The sequence below is a fragment of the Delphinapterus leucas genome, chromosome 8 (genome assembly GCF_059928025.1).
Source record: "Delphinapterus leucas isolate spDelLeu-1000000601 "Yukka" chromosome 8, BTC_Dleu_Yukka2, whole genome shotgun sequence".
Classification (NCBI taxonomy): Eukaryota; Metazoa; Chordata; class Mammalia; order Artiodactyla; family Monodontidae; genus Delphinapterus; species Delphinapterus leucas.
The window spans coordinates 73,267,130-73,286,754 of NC_143136.1; the positions used below are offsets into that span (position 1 = coordinate 73,267,130).

General features: G+C 38.8%; 1 protein-coding gene across 1 annotated transcript in view; it reads left to right on the plus strand.

Annotated features, from left to right (window-relative positions):
- The window catches only part of CCDC148 (coiled-coil domain containing 148), a 268,876-nt gene that overhangs the window by 211,829 nt on the left and 37,422 nt on the right, over positions 1-19,625 (plus strand). Inside the window, exon 12 of the mRNA XM_022569774.2 lies at positions 7,175-7,293. Coding sequence (XP_022425482.1) covers positions 7,175-7,293 — 119 coding nt within the window. The remainder of the gene's footprint in view (positions 1-7,174; positions 7,294-19,625) is intronic.

Below are 19,625 nucleotides of genomic sequence, written 5' to 3' on the forward strand. Positions count from 1 at the left end.
AATAGTCTGAATTGTGGACTGAAAGGAGATCCATTAAATTCAAATAACCAGGCAGGATGGTGGAAAAACTGACTTTCTGTTTTTAAAAACCAAAGAACTAGCTTTGATTTCTTACCCATGTAGAGAGTTTTCCCATCTTTGCATAAAGAATGCCCTGCAAAATAATTATTTTGGAGCCAAATTTTTTGCTCAGAAGCTTAAGCACATCCTGGATTGAAGCCCACAGAGATCTCTATACCACAAAGTATAGAAAAGATAACATTGGCTGAAAGGTTCTGAGGATGGAAGTGACCAAGTGTCCACCTTCAGCCCAAAAAACCTTGAATCTGGCTTCCATGGACAATTTGACTTAGAGAAGTACCACGCCCTTGTGCTCCTTTGGGATTAAATGTACCTCTACACCCCACATGACTAAATGAATTGGTTCACTGATGTCTGTGGTCTGTCATTATTTTCTGTCTGGATACTTTATTAATAGTTTTGGATTTATATGAATTGATATAAGAAAAGTACTGTGTGCAGTGTTGCCTTTCCATATTCTTTTCCACTGGAGTAGTTTATCTTGTACCTCTCATCTGCAAGGTGCAATATACTGGATACAAATAAATATTACAGTATAAGGCATGTTCCTTACCTTTCGGAAGTTCACACAAGTGTGTGAAAATTTACTTGGCAAAATACAAATGATTGTCAAATAGATCGCATAGAAATAAGAGTCAGACTTCGGTTGGTGGTGACTTTATGTGATACAGGCTCATCTACATGAAACACGTGGGAAAAATTTAAAGTAAAAGAATGACTCTTTTTAATGAAGAGGCCCTGCTGTGTTTTCATGTGGAGCAACAACACTTTTTCTGTGGGTGCATATTCCGGGCCAAAGTAGAAAAGGTGTGAGATGCGGGGAATTAGCTAAGTAAATGAGAATCTAGAGAATGGAATAAAAATCACTCTGCCTCAGTGGTTTATGAGGAAGGCAACTGGATATTCTGTACTTCATATTTCATGTATTTTGTATATCTGGTTAAGAATTATGACATCCTGCTGAATTAGAGCCTTTGGAGCCTTTGGAATAATGACCTAGGAGCAAGGTACAGAAGATTGCTTGAAATCAGAGACCAAACTGTCTTCCTACTCTAATGCTTTAGTCCTAACTTTCTGGTTTCTATGTGTAAACAATAAATTCTTCTTCCATGCAATTATAATTTTTGGACTGAAGGAATGAAAATAATTGAATGGTTATGTAATATTAGTCCAAGTTTTTAAAAATTAAACTCTGATATACTCTTAATACCATAAATGTCATGTTTACTAATGGAGTTTTTAACTGGAGACAAATTGTTTGGAAGATTACAAAAGTAAGGTGGGATATAAAAATGATCTTAAACCCTCTGAAAAGATAGCACAGCATTACTTTGGCTCATAAATCTATATAGAGAATAGTTTCTTCAGTTTGTTTACACTTTTATTGGCTTAACTCTACCAAAATGAACAAAATATGGGACTATGAAAGAGGACTATCCAGTACAAATCAGAGATAACAAGCGGAGATGGGGGATAATGAGGGCCTATTTTGGTTTTCAGAAAAGTAAGCTTTTTCTAGAAACCTTATCTGCAAGTCTAGAGGAGACAATCTTTAAATTCACCTCTTACCCCGTGTGCTAACTTTCTGGTTCCTCTATCGTTAGAAAGTTATAAGGATCACTCAAAAAATCTAAACAGTAGTGTGTTTAAAATCTGTGTCTCAACAAATGTTCCAAAAGGCTAGTTAAATACTCTTAACCTTAACTTTAGTTTGAACCTTGCAAAGCCAATGTTTCATGACACACACTTCCTGCTCTTATTAATTGATGGAAAGTAATGGAACTGTCCTTAGGGAAATGTTTAGTTTTACCATCCTGCAAATAAAACTGCTGGCCTGGTTCCCATCCATAACTTTGTTATTCTCAGACCAGAGACCAGAAAGTGCTCCCACTCACCTAATTATGATCACTTAAGCCCTTCTATGTGTTATTTACAATACAACATACTAGGGGTACAAAGATGAATAATGCAGATCAATATGGAAAGTATCATGCTAAGGATACATAAATAGTGCCTTAGAAGGTACACCTAGTTATGTCTGGAGGAGAGGGGAAAGGAGGAAGGCTGAGAAAGCAAAGCTACAATTGAGTCTTAAATGATGGACAGGAGGGATTTAGCAGGTAACAAGGCAGGGAAGAGCATGCCAGGCATGTAATAAATGTCCAAATATATCAGTAACAATCCAGTGTTAGACCCTCCTGAAAAAGAATCAAGGAATACAAGGCAGAACAAAGAAGGGAGGGTAATAAATCTTAATTAAGGATCACTGGTGTGCCAAGGATTGAGCGAACATTTTCTTTTTTCAAAATATTTTTGCTATTATTATTATTTTTAATGAAAAGATGAAATTGGAGCTAGGAGCTCTCTCTCTCTTTCTCTTTTTTTTTTTACTATTTATTTATTTATTTGGCTGCATCGGGTCTTAGTTGCGGCACATGGGATCTTTTGTTGTGGCATGCAGGATCTTTCGATGTGGTGCACAGGCTCTTCACTGTGGCATGTGGGCTCTCTAGTTCTGGCGCGAGGGCTTAGTTGCCCTGCAGCATGTGGGATCTTAGTTCCCCGACCAAGGATCAAACCCGCGTCCGCTGCATTGGAAGGCGGATTTTATTTATTTATTTATTTATTTATTATTTTTTAATATTAGGGGTTTTTTTAAACATCTTTATTGGAGTATAATTGCTTTACAATGGTGTGTTAGTTTCTACTGTATAACAAAGTGAATCAGCTGTACATATACATATATCCCCATATGCCCTCCCTCTTGCATCTCCCTCCCACCCTCCCTACCCTACCCCTCTAGGTGGACACAAAGCACCGAGCTGATCTCCCTGTGCTATGTGGCTACTTCCCACTAGCTATCTATGTTACATTTGGTAGTGTATATATGTCCATACCACTCTCTCACTGGAAGGTGGATTCATAACCACTGGACCACCAGGGAAGTCCTACTAACATTTTCCGTAGAGGATTCAGAGGAAGATTCAAGGAGATGGCATTTGTTCTGGTCTTAAAGGTAGAATAAAATTAACAGGTGGAGGAGGAAAATGAAGTTATGCTGGTTGAGAAAACTGCAAAAGGCAGATAAACATGAAAGTGCATGATCACCTTTTCTCTTCTATTTACGTTCACACTTTATAGATCTTTTCCAGTCTTGTAGCATCAAATAGCATTTGTAGCATTTTAAGTAGATATCTCCTTAATTTAGACCAGCCCTGAATTCTCCATTGAGCCACCCATCTGTACCTCCAGATGTTTATTTGAAATCTCTACTTAAATGTCTTACAGTCACATCAATTGTTTAATGTTTAATACTGAGCCTCCTGACTTTCTTTTCCCAACCTGTTATTCCTTCAATTTCCCATCTCAGTTATTGGTACCATCATCCAACCAGTTGCTCTAGCAAAAACCTAGGAATTATCCTGGATTCCTTTTAGCTTCAACAGCCATGTCTAATCCTTAAAAGAACACTCTGACTCCACTCAAAAGCACATCTCAGATCTGAATAATTAATTTCCTAGATCCCAGTGATCATTTTTGCCATATTCTCTTTGGTCTCTGTTTCTCCTTTGCTCCTCTACTATCCATTCTTCACTCAATATAGCCCAAGCTATATTTTAAAAATCTAAGTCACATTATATCACTCTTTGCTTTAAACTCTTCAATATCTTTTTTGTTTTGTTTCTAGAACTAAATCTTTGCCTAATCATCTAGCCCCCATCCAGCTTCCCAAACTTACCTCCAGTCTTAACTCACACTACCTGCTCCAGCTGTGCTGTTTTCTTCCCAATTCTGAACATGTGCAAGGTCGTTCCCACTCAATACTGTTGCACCTAAAGCTCTCATTTCCTGCAGTGATCTCCCTCATCTCTTTCCATGGTTGTCTCACTCTCATCTTTCAAATTTTAATCCAAATGTCATTTAAAAATATGCCTTCTAATGGTTCTACACAGATTTTTCTACATCACCACCATACTTATTTCCTTCTTAGAATTGAACATGTAATATTCTTTTCATTCATTTACTTGTTTATTTTCTCTCTTTCCGAAACTCCCAGCTCCATGAGGCAAAGGCCTAATTTTTCTTTAAGCACCATATCCCAAGTACATAGCACAGTATCTGGCTTAAAGCAGATGGTCAATAAGTATTTTTTGAATGAATGAATGCCAAAGTCAGTAGTTTCTTAAGACTGTAAATAAGGGTTTGTAGAATCAGAGACATTACATAAAATAAGGATTGAATTTGCTTTGATCATTGGGAAGTCACTGGCAAGAGTAGTGAATTGGGGTGGAGGCAGAGGTAGGAATGTCATGGGTGAGGACCAAAATAAGAGATGTGAAATTGGAGAAGAATAGGTATCATTGACTGAAAGGGAACAATGAAGGGTGTGGTGCTACAGTCTTGGGGGTCTAAAGAAAGTCCTTTAAAATTTTTGTTAATGGGTGAGATTTGTGTAGATTTTCATGTGAGGAGAAGGGAGCAGCAAAGACCAAGAGGTTGAAGTTACAGGGGAAAGAAGGGTAGGCGATGGAGTAAGGTTATGGAGTTGGAATTGGGGAATAGGTTCTGGAGCCCAGGTGAGGGTTGCCTTGGAAAGAAGGAAGGACAGCACTTCCTCTGAGGAGCAGGACATCAAGGAAGGAATCTTTTAGGGTCTGTGTTTCCTCTGATAAAACCGAAGAAATAGAGGCAGGTATGGAGTTTAATATAGTGAATGGGTTTTGAAATACCACCATGAGCAATCGAGAGGCACTGGCCAGGAATTCATAAAAGGAATGCTGATTGTCAATAAAGATTCAGCTGAAATCATCAATTTGGTACAGTTGCTGTTGGAAGTCCCAGGATAATAAATCACAGTTTCTGCAGTGTAGTGGGGGAGAGGAGCAAGGATACTAATTAGCAAAGCCTTGTGGTGAGGGCTGTACTAGAGGAATAAAATTTTACGACCTGAACACAAAAGATGATGGGGAAGGGCTCGTAGGTTCTGGTCATAAGATCGATGGCTATAATTGAAGCTTTTGGAGTTGGAGCTGTTCTCCATGGTGGTAGAATCCTGGAGGAGGAGGTAGCTCACTGGAATAGAGGAAGTCATAGGACTCTGAGTTGGCAGGTCAGAGGGGCTTCAGACTGCAGTTGCGTAGGAAGGTAGAAGGAGTTGTTCTGGACAACAAGTCCTATGTGTCTGTGACTCACGTATCTGAATTCTCAATGAATATTTGAGAATGACCTGGAAGTCCACACATGCCAGTGATAAGGACATGTAGAGGGTGATATAGCCAGATATTGTAAACATCAAAGGAAGAAGGCATTGTACATGAGGGGGACAGCATCAGTGTCTCAAAGTAGCCATTAACAAGGAAGAAAATGCCCGAATCATTCCCCAGCCTCTACCAGAGTCAAGGATGGAAATAATTGGTCCTGAGATGCCAAGAAGCCTCAGGTGTGATATACTTCTAGGGCCTGCACAGGACACTGCACCAGATGGTGTCAGTGATCTGAGGACACCAGAAACCTGGGGTTGGTATGCTTGTTGTTGTCAAGGGACTGTCAGCAGAAGGACCACTGACTTCCCTCCAAGGTCAGTGCTGGGAGTAAGCAACATTATTGGTCTGTCAGAACCCAGAGAAAAATCCCCTTTAATCCAATATCTGTTCTTTTGAAGTATCTTCTTTTTCCCTCTGATTATGAAAGAAATATATATTCACTGCCCAAAATAAGGTAACACAGAAAAATACAAAGAATAAAGATCGCTTATAAACCCAGAGGGAGATAATATAATGGTTGTTAACATTTCCATATCTGGCACTAATAGAATGCGTTGGCATTTGTCAGTTAGGACTCTGAAATATCAGTCAGTGTTTCCTTTTTCTCCCTTTCCTACCCTTTCTTTCACTTTCCATCTTGGTGTGCTACCTTTCTAGCTTCATCTCTGTTCTCCCTAGATTCCGATCTCCATCATCTCTGGAGTAGAATCACTTTACCTTGGAGCCATCAGTAACTCATTAAGCATTGAATGGATGTCACTGGTGTGACTGCTCGTGTTGCAAGCCCTGCCACAGAGTTGCTATGGCTGTGACCATGGTACTGGGATGCCTCTTTTGGTTCTCCCAGGTGTCAGAGCCCATGCTGCTGGGCAAGTCTGGAAACCACTTGGCTTTTCATATTCATTTCTCAAAAGAGAAAATGCCACCTTGGGGATGAGGCTAACCCATACTCTACCAAAGCCCCTCTGCTGGTAGTCACTCACTGCCATTCACCATTAAGGTACTGTTTTTTACCAGCAAGAAACCACTCTCTTGACCCAGACACAACATGGCAGGCCAGAGCAGTTGAATGGTCCTCTGTCAATTAAACATAAACTTCAACTGCCCCATCACTAAGGCAATAATTTTTTTAGCCCCCTAAAAATAGCTTATGTGTGCTTCAGGTTTTCTCATTCTGCCTCCATTCCCAGAAAAAGGAAGTAAAACATGCCTAGTGAGGAACAATGCTTTCACCTTTTTGAGCCTGATAAATCTGTCCTTTATGTTACCACATGAGTCAGAACTACTATTTATCACAACCCTGCTAATTTTTTCTTTTCCTCCTTCCTCCCACCTATCTCCTGCCACTTCCCCAGAAGCATAAAACTTTCAACATCCTGCTGTCCATTAGCATAAATAAACTCGTGCTTTTAAAGTAAAAATAGGTTTAATGCTATATTTGTTAAAGACTACATTACCATAAGAGGATAAAAATATTCTTGAGTAACAGGTAGATCATATACTTTAGAGACAATAACATGCTTTTATTGTGGTTCCCTGAAAGTTGATTATTTTAGCCATAGATTAAAACCTTAGGTCTCAGCACAAGTTACATTTCCACTTCAGAAACTGTTAAAACATGCAGCTTCTCAGGACATGTATTTTTGTGTTTTAACTTATTTTTTCTGTTGCCAATACACTGTAGGCAGATCTAAGAGATAAAATAGATGAAGGGTCATTTAAACTCAATATTTGCTATATGAAACAATGGATAATGTTGTTATAACTTTGTTTCTTGTTTTTAACATACCTGTTGTTAATTTAAATTTTATGTGATATTTATGCAATAGATAAGAAAATACTGGGCTAAAAGAGAGCAGAAATGGCAAGAAATGGAAATGAGAGATCTTCAGCGTCTGGAAGAACTGAAGAAATTAATGGCTGAACAGTCAGTAAAAGACAGAGAAAGGTAAAAGAAAAAATTTAAATTGTGTGGTAATGGAACTCTGTAATGTGTTAGGTGAATGGAGTCTTCTGTAATGTGTTAGGATAAATAATATCAGAGGGAGCATTTTTCTATACTTAATGTGTCCTTACAATATTTATATTCATAAATGAATAAAATGATACTTATAATGTATTTTAAACTCTCATATTCATACATGAATCTCTAGTTTTCCATTTTGTTCCTCAGAGAGCTTCCTAGTTAAAATCCTCACAGAGGATTTCATAGTATTTGATTGCCCACTGTGTGTGTGAAATAATGCTGGCTGCTGCTGTGACTTAATATTTTTACCCAGAAGGAGGAAACCATTATTCAGATAAAAAGTCATTTACTACGACTGAGGCTGAGGAAGACAGTACGCAATTATTCTGTGCTCTGTGGCATTCATTCTAGTATACTTAAGATGTACCCAACGGTATAGGAGAAACCTGAATTCTCTAGGATAACGCAATTTTAGAGCTGGAAAGGACATTTGAGATCAACTAATCCAGTTTCCTCATTTTATGAATGAGTGCACTGAAAAATTAAAATTATTTTTCTCAAGGTTACTACATCAGTCAGGGTCAGTGAGGAGACAGAGACAACATGGTAATTAGGATAGGGAAAGTTTAAGATAAAGAATTATTAATTCTAACAAAAAAAATCTCTGTTATATAAAGGGATAAAGAACTTTAAAGAATGCTGCAGGGCTGAAGGGAGGGTTCTCATGGAAGGAACAAATTTGGAGGTGGGGCCCCCCTCTCTGTGGTTGGGATTCAGACCTCAATGTAGAAGGTGTGGTGGTGGCCCACCACATGGTGGAGAGGTTCTTGGATGGGCTCATCCAGAACTTGTTCCTAGTCACGGAGCTAGCAGGCAACACCCTACCTGCGTGCAGGAGACCGAAGCTGGAAGTCAAGCATTGCGATGGGAACCTCAGTGGGAACCTGACCATGGGAGTACCTCTGAAATTTGATGGGAAACTGGCCACGGGGTGCAACTGAACTCCACAAACACCACTGGGTGTCCCCCACACATGCTGCTGGTAGCCACGAAGCAGGAACAAGAAGGAGTAAACACTGGAACTAGGAAGGAAAGCCCCTTCCTTCTTCAGCATCCCTCCTGTACCCTTTTCTGACATGGCTAAGCATTGTACCAGCTGCAGAGAAGAAATAGTTACAGGGTCCAAGTCTATTTTCATAGAGCAGACAATGAAGGGAGATTTGGAGCTGAGAGACAATAAAGTGGTAACTGGCATAGTTATCTAGTTTAGCTAGCTCCTGAGTAGATTTTCACAAAAGATAAATTAAAAATAGATCTTACATTTCATAACATAAATCACAAGTTTTCTTTACAGTTCGTCAGTGTAAAAAAAAATTGCACGGAACTCTTTATACTTTCTGCTCAATTTCACTGTGAACCTAAAACTGCTCTAAAAAATGAAGTCTACTAAACTAATAAAAATTGCATTTTAGACTTATCATAACTTAGGATGACATAACTATTTTACACAACAAGGTTCACTTATATCTAGGAAGCTTCCTTTGTGACCCATGTGACCAAGCTTGCAGAGTGAATCTGTGGTTCCACACAGATGCCATGCAGTTCCCAACAACTTTCTGGATAAAATTCACATGATTTTCCAGGTATCTCAGGATTTATAATTGACTTTAATCTATTATGAAGAAAGCCAATAATATAGCAAACCTAGGGCTCAAGGCTAAGAGATGAAACAACCAGTGAGAAATCAGTTAAACAAGCACAAACCAAGATATAGGAGGATACCAGAAGGCAGGCCAGGCCATGGGTCAGACAGGAACAAGCAGCTAAATACTAAAGGCAAGGCAAATGTGGGGGTCAAAAGGCTGGTTGGATAGTCTGAAACTACACTGGGGAAACAAAAGAGAGCCACAGGAATTAAAGGGGTAGGTAAAAAGGAACAGATGTGAAGTCCCAGCATCTAGGAGACATGCTTCTAGTAAAATCTGCCCTCATAGCCAGGAAGTTTCTTTGATTAAAGAGCCATTTCAGTTGTGTGTTTCTTGTCCCAATAATTATCAAGCTGACTCAGCCTCTACGAGGCTCCGTTTTGTCCTTTGTAAAATTGAAGTGGATAACTTTTGAGGGCTAAGTGAGCTATCAACTTTTAAGGGTTTATGATCTGTGTATTCAACTCATATGAAATGTCGTAGATTCAGATAATTATGAATCCAACGCTTGCATGCCAGTGGGAAATCAGTGAGGAAGGCCATTAAAATATCCAGATAATATATCAGAAAAGAATTCTCAGAAAATTTTGGATGATATTGTAGATGAAAGGACAGTCCTCATTTTGTGATTTAGAGAGATGGAATTTAACATGCAAAAATGCTGATTGCTTTTGCTTCTGACAAGAACCAGAAGTTGTGTTTGTTTGTAACCATTCTGATGCTAAGAAATGTGGTTGATTGGTTAAAACGTATTTTTTCTACTACTGAAATACAATTCACAAATCTCATGTGTGATATTTTAGCTGTAGGCACATTTTTCTCATGTCAGAATAAGAAGGCTTGAAGCAATTTCCAGATCTGTTAAAAACACACATACACATAGCCTTGAGGGTTTGAAAAGTTCTGTTGTTTATTTCCTTTTTCTATTTTCTAATTCTAAGATTAAGTGTCTTGAAAACAATACTCATAAATTAGCACATACATCAGGTTGAATCATAAGGAAATTCCATTTTTGTGGGTCAACAAATGGTTAAGTATTGGCAATCTTATGAAGTTCAACATAGTAAAGAGATATAGCAATTCCTTTTATTTATTAATTAGATTTCCCATCTCAGTCTATTACAAGCTATCTTTTGCCCTCATCACTTTTTTTTAGGTTAATTTATTTATTTATTTATTTTTGGCTGTGTTGGTTCTTCATTGCTGTGTGCAGGCTTTCTCTAGTTGCGGCGAGCGGGGGCTACTCTTCATTGCAGTGCGTGGGCTTCTCATTGCGGTGGCTTCTCTTGTTGTGGAGCACGGGCTCTAGGCACGCGGGCTTCAGTAGTTGTGGCATGTGGGCTCAGTAGTTGTGGCTCATGAGCCCTAGACCGCAGGCTCAGTGGTTGTGGTGCACGGGCTTAGTTGCTCCGCGGCATGTGGGATCTTCCTGGACCAGGGCTTGAACCCATGTCCCCTGCATTGGGAGGCAGATTCTTAACCACTGTGCCACCAGGGAAGTCCCAACCCTCATCACTTTTTAAAAATTGTTTTTGCCAAAATTTCCACTAGCCTCCTAATGCCCTATTTTCCTTTCTCAACATGCCAAAGAGGTTGAGGCGGAAGACTCTAGAATCAGGTTGTGAACATTAGAATCCTGGCTCTATCCTTTATAGCTGTGTAACCTTTGGGTAAGTTATTTCACTTTTCTGTGCTTCAGTTTCTTCATCTGTAAAATGAAGACATAAATAGTATCTACGTCATAGGATTGTTACAAGGAGTAAGTGAGATGTTAAATAGAACACACAGCAGGAACATAGTGAATATTCATTAAATATAATGATTACTATCAATTGACTTTTTAAAACATGAGACACCATCTAACATAATTTGTTTTCAAAATATTTAAGTATTTAAGATACTTTAAATAAAACGTGTAAGAATGAGGACACTCATAAAAAATAAAATGTTGGGAATTCCCTGGTGGCCAAGGGGCTAGGACTTGGCACTTTCACTGCTGTGGCCCAGGTTCAATCCCTGGTCAGGGAACTAAGATCTCTCAAGCCACGCAGCATAGCCAAATAAATAAAAATAAAATGTTAAGGTTAAGGAAACAGTGCCCCTTGATCACTAGCCTCATGCAATCTGTCCTCTAGAAGTTCTCTCTGTTATCAGTTGTTTAATACGTATACATACAAACTATCTACATACACCTACATAAAAAATGAGTTTAAGAACAACAACAAAGACCCAATACATTTTACAATATAATACTGTTGTATTCGCTCCAGTTGCCATAACAAAATACCATAGGCTGGTGGTTTAAACAACAGAGATTTATTTTCTCACAGTTCTGGCGGCTAGAAGCCCCAAGATCAAGGTACCAGTATGGTCTGTTTCTGGTAAGAACTCTCTTCCTAGCTTGTAGACAGCTGCCTTCTTACTTTATCCCTAGAAGGTGGGAAGAGAGACAGCAAGCTCTCTGGTGTCTCTTCTTATAGAGCACTAATCCCATCATGAGGGCCCCACCCTCATTACCTCATCTAAACCTAATTATTTCCCAAAGGACTCATCTCCAAATACCATTACATCAGGGTTTAGGACTTCAACATATGAATTTTGGAGGAACACAATCAGTTTATAGCAACCATTTGTGTAAAAACAAACAAACAAACAAAAAACCGATTTATGTATGTACAAATTACCTGTTTATTATTAAGTACTATTTATTGTTTGCTGCTAGCATATAAGGCTTTTGTGCCAATTAGAAAAGGTGCCCCTTTCCAGGGGAAAAGTACATAGATCCCCTACAGGAAGCAGACAGATTAGGAAAAAGACAAGACGCCCCTTCTGAACCATGGAACACAGCTTGACAAGCAGAGGCAAAGCTGGACATCATATCCCCTTTTTACTCCTCGTTGAGTATCACTTTCTGCAAAGCACAAACTTCAGAATGGGTATCCCTGCAAACAGACCTACCTGATTCTTTAAAAATATTACATATTATCCATGTTTCTTCTAAAGTTTAGCCATCTGGGATTTCTTTTCATAAAAGATTGGAGCAAAATGTCTGACTTTCATATTTTGGTCTAAACTGATAGGTATCATGACACCAATTATTTAATGATTCATCCTTCTGCACTGATTTGAAATGCCACCCTTTATTATATATTACACTTCTAACTGTGCTTTTATATTCATATGGGCTCTTGATTAGATTAAATAAAAACTGATCTATATTTATATTTCTACATCAGTACCATGCCGTTTTATTTATTCTGTTTTGCTATCTGATAGTACAAGGGTTCACTCATTGTTCTTTTCAAAAATATATTAGTTATTATATCAAATTTCAATGCAAAAAATCAACAGATTTTGAAATTTTGTTAAGGAGAGCTGACATATATGCCACATTTAATCTCCAGTCTAGGATCATCCTTCCAGAGTAGCTCTCCAGTTCAAATCTTCTCTTAGGTTCTTTAGAAGATTTCATAGTTCCCCCTTCCCCCCTCTGGTGAAGGCCTGGAAGTTATTTTGGAATAAGTAGAAATGAGTGACCAAGGAGCCGATTATAAATTTTCTTTAGTCGCTATGTGAGAAAAGTGTCTGAACTAAGAAGTGGCAGTGGGAATGCAGAGGTGACAGATGCTTATAAAGTATTTAGATCAGGTAAAATATGGTGATTCATTTCACTAGGGATGGTGTTTGAGGGAAGACAGAGGAAGAAACATGATTCTGAATATTATTGAGCTTTTTCTGTCCTCTTGGGTTGAAAGCTTTTAGTTATTTTGTTTTTGATCTCTTTTATCTTCTAATAAATTCAATTGGCCATAGGTTTTTATTATCTGTATATCTTTGGCCACTTTCTACAAGGCTTGAAATACGTTTTTATTATTTAATTTCTAAATAGTTTATGTTTCACTTTTGATGTCCTAACAATAAATTGGTAGATATTGGGGTGCTTGCCAAAGACAAGGTTGATGGTAGGTTTCAGTTTCTTCTACTTTTCTATTTTCTGTCTTTTCATAAAAATGTGCAAAAATTCGTCATGATTTATGGGAAGCTACCAACACTGCTACTTTTAACGTAATAAAAAACTCTTTATTGAAGAATAACGCATATATCACAAATTCCCCTCTTTTACGTGTACAATTAAGTGATTTACACTTAGATAAAGTACATTTATATAATTGTACGACCATCACAATAGTCCAGTTTTAAATCATTTACCTCACCCCCAAAAGATTTTCATACCTATTTGCATTAAGTCCCAATCCCACTCCCAGCCCCAAATGACCACTGATCTATTTCTTACTCAGTAGATTTGCCTTTTCTAGACATTTTATATAAATGTAATGCATCTGAGTTCTTTCCCTTAGCATAATGTTTTTGAGGCTCATCCATATGGTAGCGTGTATCATTCGTTCTTCTCCTTTTGACTGATGAATAATATTCCACTTCAGCATTACTTTTTTTTTTTTTTTTTTTTTTTTTGCCGTACGTGGGCCTCTCACTGTTGTGGCCTGTCCCATTGCAGAGCACAGGCTCCGGACGCGCAGGCTCAGTGGCCATGGCTCACGGGCCCAGCCGCTCCGCGGCATGTGGGATCCTCCCGGACCGGGGCACGAACCTGTGTCCCCTGCATCGGCAGGCAGACTCTCAACCACTGCGCCACCAGGGAAGCCCCAGCATTACTTTTTAAGTCTGTTTTGCCAAGCCAATATAGCTTCCTTTCTTGTTGGTAAAAGATTAATATTAATGTATGCAGAAAGGTTAAAAAAGGAAGTTTTAAAATTTATGTAAAGTATGATTTTTATAAAAGACGTTAATTTGTACAAAGGTCAAATATTCACTCACATTATCCCAAATGCATGAAGAATAGTAACTGATTTCAACTTTTTTATGAGTCCCCTTCCTGTAGGGTAGTGAAGAAAAATGGAAACTTTTAAAATTAAAAGTATCTCAGGCTCTTTCATTTCTAAATGGTCTCATTTCAGATTATCTCTGTCTCTTTGGGGGGTAAGGTAGAAACTCTGCTGGAGGTCAGACAACCTCCCCCAGTAGAAGGATGGGATGGCTAGTCAGCCTGCAGGTTCTGATGCCCCTCAGGGTCCTCATTACCCTCCACAATTTCACCTCATCCCTCCACCTCCCCAGGGTACAAGGCAGTGCTATCCAATAAAAATATTATGTGAATCACATATGTAATTTAAAATTTTCTGTTATCTACATTTAAAGATGTAAAAAGTAGCATGTGTAATTGATTTTAATAATACATTTTATTTAACCTGATCTATCCAGAAACATTATTATTTCAATATGCTGTCAACATAAAAATTATTAATGACATAGTTTACATTCTTATTTTCATACGAAATCTTTGAAATCTGCTGTACATTTTACACTTTCAGCACATTTCAGTTTGAACTAGTTACACTTCAAGTGCAGAATAACCTCATGTGGTTAGTGGATCCGTATTGGCCAGTGGAGGTGCACAATAAACCTTAGTGGCCTCCTGTCAGTGGAGGGTTGAATGACTGATCTACCTGCAGATTCTGACTCCCTTATAGAATTGATATCATATTTTATATAAATTTTGAACCCTGCTTTTCTCATCATCTTGTATCTTTCAAGGTCTTCACTGTCCTTACCAGTTTGTCCTTGGTATTGCTTGTCTTTGGGAATAGGGCTTGGTCCTCAGGTAATCTGCTGGTAACATAACTGGATCCACTGAGCCTTAGGTTGCTGGTTAATATATATGCTGCTGCTGACTACACACCCTGCCATTGCCTCTGGTCCTGAGGTCCCCTCCTCAGGTCTTGCCAGCCCTGGTTTTCCCAGCACATGGCTTATACTTCCAGCAAAACCTTGCACAAACCGTGGGGTCAAATGTTCTCTCATGTAATCTCTAAACACCTCCCCTTCCTACGTCATGCTGGACAGGATGCCATGCTAAACGCAGGGCTTCCCTGGGGAGCATTTTTTACCAGGAAAGTAGGAAACTAGCCCCATGTTCTTGGACTCTCCCATAGCTATCTCAGTGTTTCTAATAACCCCCCACTAGTTACAGTTGATTCACTAAGGGGTAGAAAGTGATGAAGCTGGCATCTGAGAACCGCACCTACTTCTCCTTCCACACTAGTGGAATGGCCAAAGGAAAACATGATATCCAGGAGAAATAAAATAGATGAGGTTAATATTTTCAAAATGTTTTCGCTTTAATATCTATATTATGATAACAGTTTTTGTTTCCAGGTAACGAAATGAAAGACAGTTTTGATTTTCTTCTTTATATTCCTGCATTTTCCAAAATTTCCACAATGAGCATAAATTTCTGGTAGGAAGAAAACACTCACAGTATTTTTAAAAATAATAAATAAAACATACTTTTCTATTTTCATTGATTGTTTGGCTGTGGGCTTCAAATTGGTGGGAAAAGTAGGAAGTAGTGGGAAATGTATAGAAGTGAATATGTGAATCCAAATACAGGAGTACCCTTTTCAGGTAACAGAAATGGCAGTCTTCAAAATAGACATAAGAGTATATACTTCTCCTTGGCTTTTTACCACAATGTTTATACCTGGTATTATCTAATTTCGCTGATTCTTCACTCGGAGCTCTTTTCTGGTCTTCCTGCTTCCTTGTCATTTGATCTCCTGATGGCTTTCCCCAGAGCCTTCTTTTCCCACCCACTGATTGAAGCTAAACTTTCTCTCTTCTTTTACGTACAGTGGTTCTTTCTTTCTTTCCAGCAGGACTCTGAATGCACAGCCTTCCTCCTGGGGCCTGTTGGGGCCAATGGCACAGCCCTAGTAACTGTGGCGTGTAGCTCTGTAAGCTGTGATGGTTCTGTGATGTTTATGTTTCTTTTGTTTTTGAGTAATTTTAAACATACTTGTATTGTCTCCCAAAACTTTCTTTACCAAGTATTCTTTATGTTAGATACACACAGGGAGGAGTAGCAAGTAAGGACACATAATGGTCATATCTCATTTTTTGTCTTTCCTTAACATCATTGCTTCCCATTACTATTGAAATTTGTAGAGTAAATGAGCAGAAATTAGATCACCCTTCCATGCATGGGCTCCCCTAGTTATTAGGACATTTTGTAAATCCTTGTTCAAATGTTCAGTCTCTAACTTTTCGGCAGTTCAGCTCTCTTGCAGCTAACATATACCTTCCTTCTTCTGTATTTGCCAATTACTGTTTCTACAAGGATGGATATAAGTGTGGCCTTTCATAAATAGCCTGCCTTTTCCATTTACCTCCTTCGTAATAATTTTAGCATATTAAAAATGTTTTAAACTATATGCTGTAGAAGGTAATTTTAAAGATTTCTAAAAGCAAATTAACTTGGCTAAGCAGTTCTTCTGGATATCATTTTATAACCAGAAAACTGAAGCTGGGCACAGCCAACAAATAGAAGGTACAGGCTCTAAGCACTTCATTGGTCAATGCTAATGTAACACAAGAACAGGATTTCCATTCTTTGATACAGTAGAATCACCTGGGAAGCATTCGAAAGTCCTGATGGTCCAGGTCAGGCCCCAGACCAATTAAATCAGAATCCCTGGCAATGGGATTTCTGCCCAGCAATTTTTGAAAATCCTCAGGAGATTCTGAAGTGCAGCAACATTTGAGAACCAGTGTACTAGAGTTCTTTCCGTACTTTCTGAAGTATGGGCCTCAAATCATCTATTGGATTCTTGAGAAGATTCCACTTTTTGTAGAAGTGCTCCTGATTTCTCTTTGCCCAATGCTATACCCTCACTGAAATTGTTTAGGGAAGTCATGTAGGTGAAACTTTACATTCATGGGGGAGTTTATCAATTCTAAGAATCCCCTGTAAGGAAAAATCTTGCATTTCTCTCCAGGCAGGGGTGTGTGTGTTTGAATGCAAATGTGTTTGCTTTTTTTTTTCTTTACAGTCCAGGTCTTTTATTTTCTTTACACCCATCATGCCATGGTGGGTGTTCCTCGGGAATGGGCTCCAACAGTTCAGGCTCCTTTCCGTTGGTTCTTACGAAGTGTGCTTCTCTGGTTGGAGGCAGGCTGGCACTTCAGTTAAACCCAAGTACCTTTCTCTTTGGCTTCCTTCTTTTTCTGATCATTTTCCTTCACATGTTTCAGGAAGCTGTCTCGGCTCTTAGAGTGCTTAATATGCTCAATATGCACATTAATTCTCTTGGCAAGAATCTTGCCCTTGTTTGTTTACAATGATACCAACAGCATGCTGGGCAACATTGTAGATTCTTCCAGTTTTGCCATGGTAACATTTGTGGGGCATTCCTTTTTGAACAGTGCCCGTTCCCTTGATATCTACAATATCACTGTTCTTGTAGATTCTCATGTATGTGACCAAAGGAACAACTCCATGTTTTCTAAAAGGCCTAGAGAATGCGTAGCAGGGTGCCCCTCCTGTTTAGCAGTAACAAACACTAGTTTTTAGTTATTGTTTCCGAAAAAAGAGGGTTTTCCTATGTTGTAAAACAAATATTTGAAGTTGAAGATGGCGGTGACCGTTTGGAAGGAAGAAACTAGAGCCAGCTGCCTTCCTAACACTAAATTGGCTTTCTTAATCTAGTGTGTGTTTTTGGGTGCTTGCCAACAGCAGGGAATTGTCAGTTATTGCATTTTCTAAGTAGTAAAACCAGATGTTTCTCTGTATTTTCATCTTTTCTTAACAATATGCAAAATTCAGCATGTTATATTAGAAGACATTAGGACATTTGAAGTGGGTCCATGGTCTAATCCTTGAGATTTTGAAAGAGCATGTTCAATAAAGTGACTTCAACAGAAACTTTACAAACATTTGTTATGTTTTTGCTTCTCAGCATGAGATTCCCCCGAATTAGTGGGAACGTTCTTGTTCATTAAATCTCTGCCAACCAAATCCCCATTCCAAGTGGCTGTGCCGAATGATGTCGACCAAGGGTCACTGTGAGGCACTAAGCAAACATAGTTCCTAGAAAGACTGTTCTGTTTTTTAAACGATATCATGAGAGTTTCACAAATTAACATTCGTTTAAAAGGCTGCAAGAGACCCCACTGTTAGCCAACATGCTGTCTTATAACCCACAGAGGTAATTTTGTCTAAAGAAAAGTAATAATAACATGTAGAACCTGCTCATCAGTGTAATATAACTGACTATGGTGTGTGCGTATATGTGTGTCTATGTTTTCACATACTGGGGCATTGATACACAGATCATTTGGACATAATCATAGTACTCCTTGAATGGATCTTAGCTGAGCAAGCATGATCAACAGAGGGAGGCTAAGAAATTTATGGACAAAGCATAATATATAGTGTCATTTTAATGTGAAAATAAATAAGCAAACTTGTGCCATGGGCAGACGGAGCACCAGCTGGGCAGGGATGGCTCAGCCGGTTGTCATTCTAAAGGTCTCGGACGGCGATTTATCTCCTGAGTTACACAAGTCCAGCTTCAGGTCTGTGGCCCTTTCCAAACCACAGGTAATTGGAGAATGCCTTTTGTATAGTAGTTTGGGCTGCTTTTTTTTTTTTTTTTTTTTTTTGCGGTACGCAGGCCTCTCACTGTTGTGGCCTCTCCCATTGCGGAGGGCAGGCTCCAGACACACAGGCTCAGCGGCCATGGCTCACGGGCCCAGCCGCTCCGCGGCATGTGGGATCTTCCCGGACCGGGGCACGAACCCGTGTCCCCTGCATCGGCAGGTGGACTCTCAACCACTGCGCCACCAGGGAAGCCCTGGGCTGCTTTTACTTTAATGTTTACAACCTTGATTTTTGATTTTAGAACTCTTTGCTCATTAAAAAAAAAAGCTAGTGGATTTCTACTATATGCCAAGTTGATCTGTCTGTTGCAGCTACTTGTTTAGGACATAAAATGAATTGTCAGCAGGTATGTGTTTGGTAGAGGGCAAGCAATATTCAGAAACCCTTTATAATACATTTTTAATACAAAATGAGCATTACTGCATCCCTTTAGTGCCCACCATTTTTTTTTCATATGTATATGTCAATGAAATGATCACAGATGCTATAACTCCAAATAGAAGAGCTACGTTCTATGGTATTTTCAAGATTAAGTTATCTCATATTCTCTTCCCCAGGAACACACACTTTTATCTTGGTCCACAGATATTTAAAAGTTTCTCTTTGGGCATTGGGATGTTTTGAAACTTCATTACCTTTCTCCCATTCAGCATTTATACTAATACGTAGCGGTAGATGATTTGCTGTGTTCCTCTTCTGCAGCAAAGGGATGCTGTGTCCTCCAATGCCCCACACAGTATTTGGAGTAAATACTGAGTAAAGTGGAGCAACAACTTTGTATGGTATTGATGTCTTTATCACCAACCCCTTAGCTCGGGAGTAATGAAATAACTTTTAGGCATAAACTTTAGGAAGATTTTATAAAGTTGCAGGGCTAGGTAGGCAGAAATTTAGCAGCTATGATGGAAGTATAAAGCCATGGAGTGGGAGGAATGTAATGGCAACTTACACGAAATGCCACTATTGTGGCAGATACAATATAGATTTAAGCACTTGATGTTTATCTTTGTTTGCAGAACTACTCCTGCAAAAAAATATATATGTGTACACACACACAGAGCTATCAGGTGATATTAAAGTAATTATTTAGT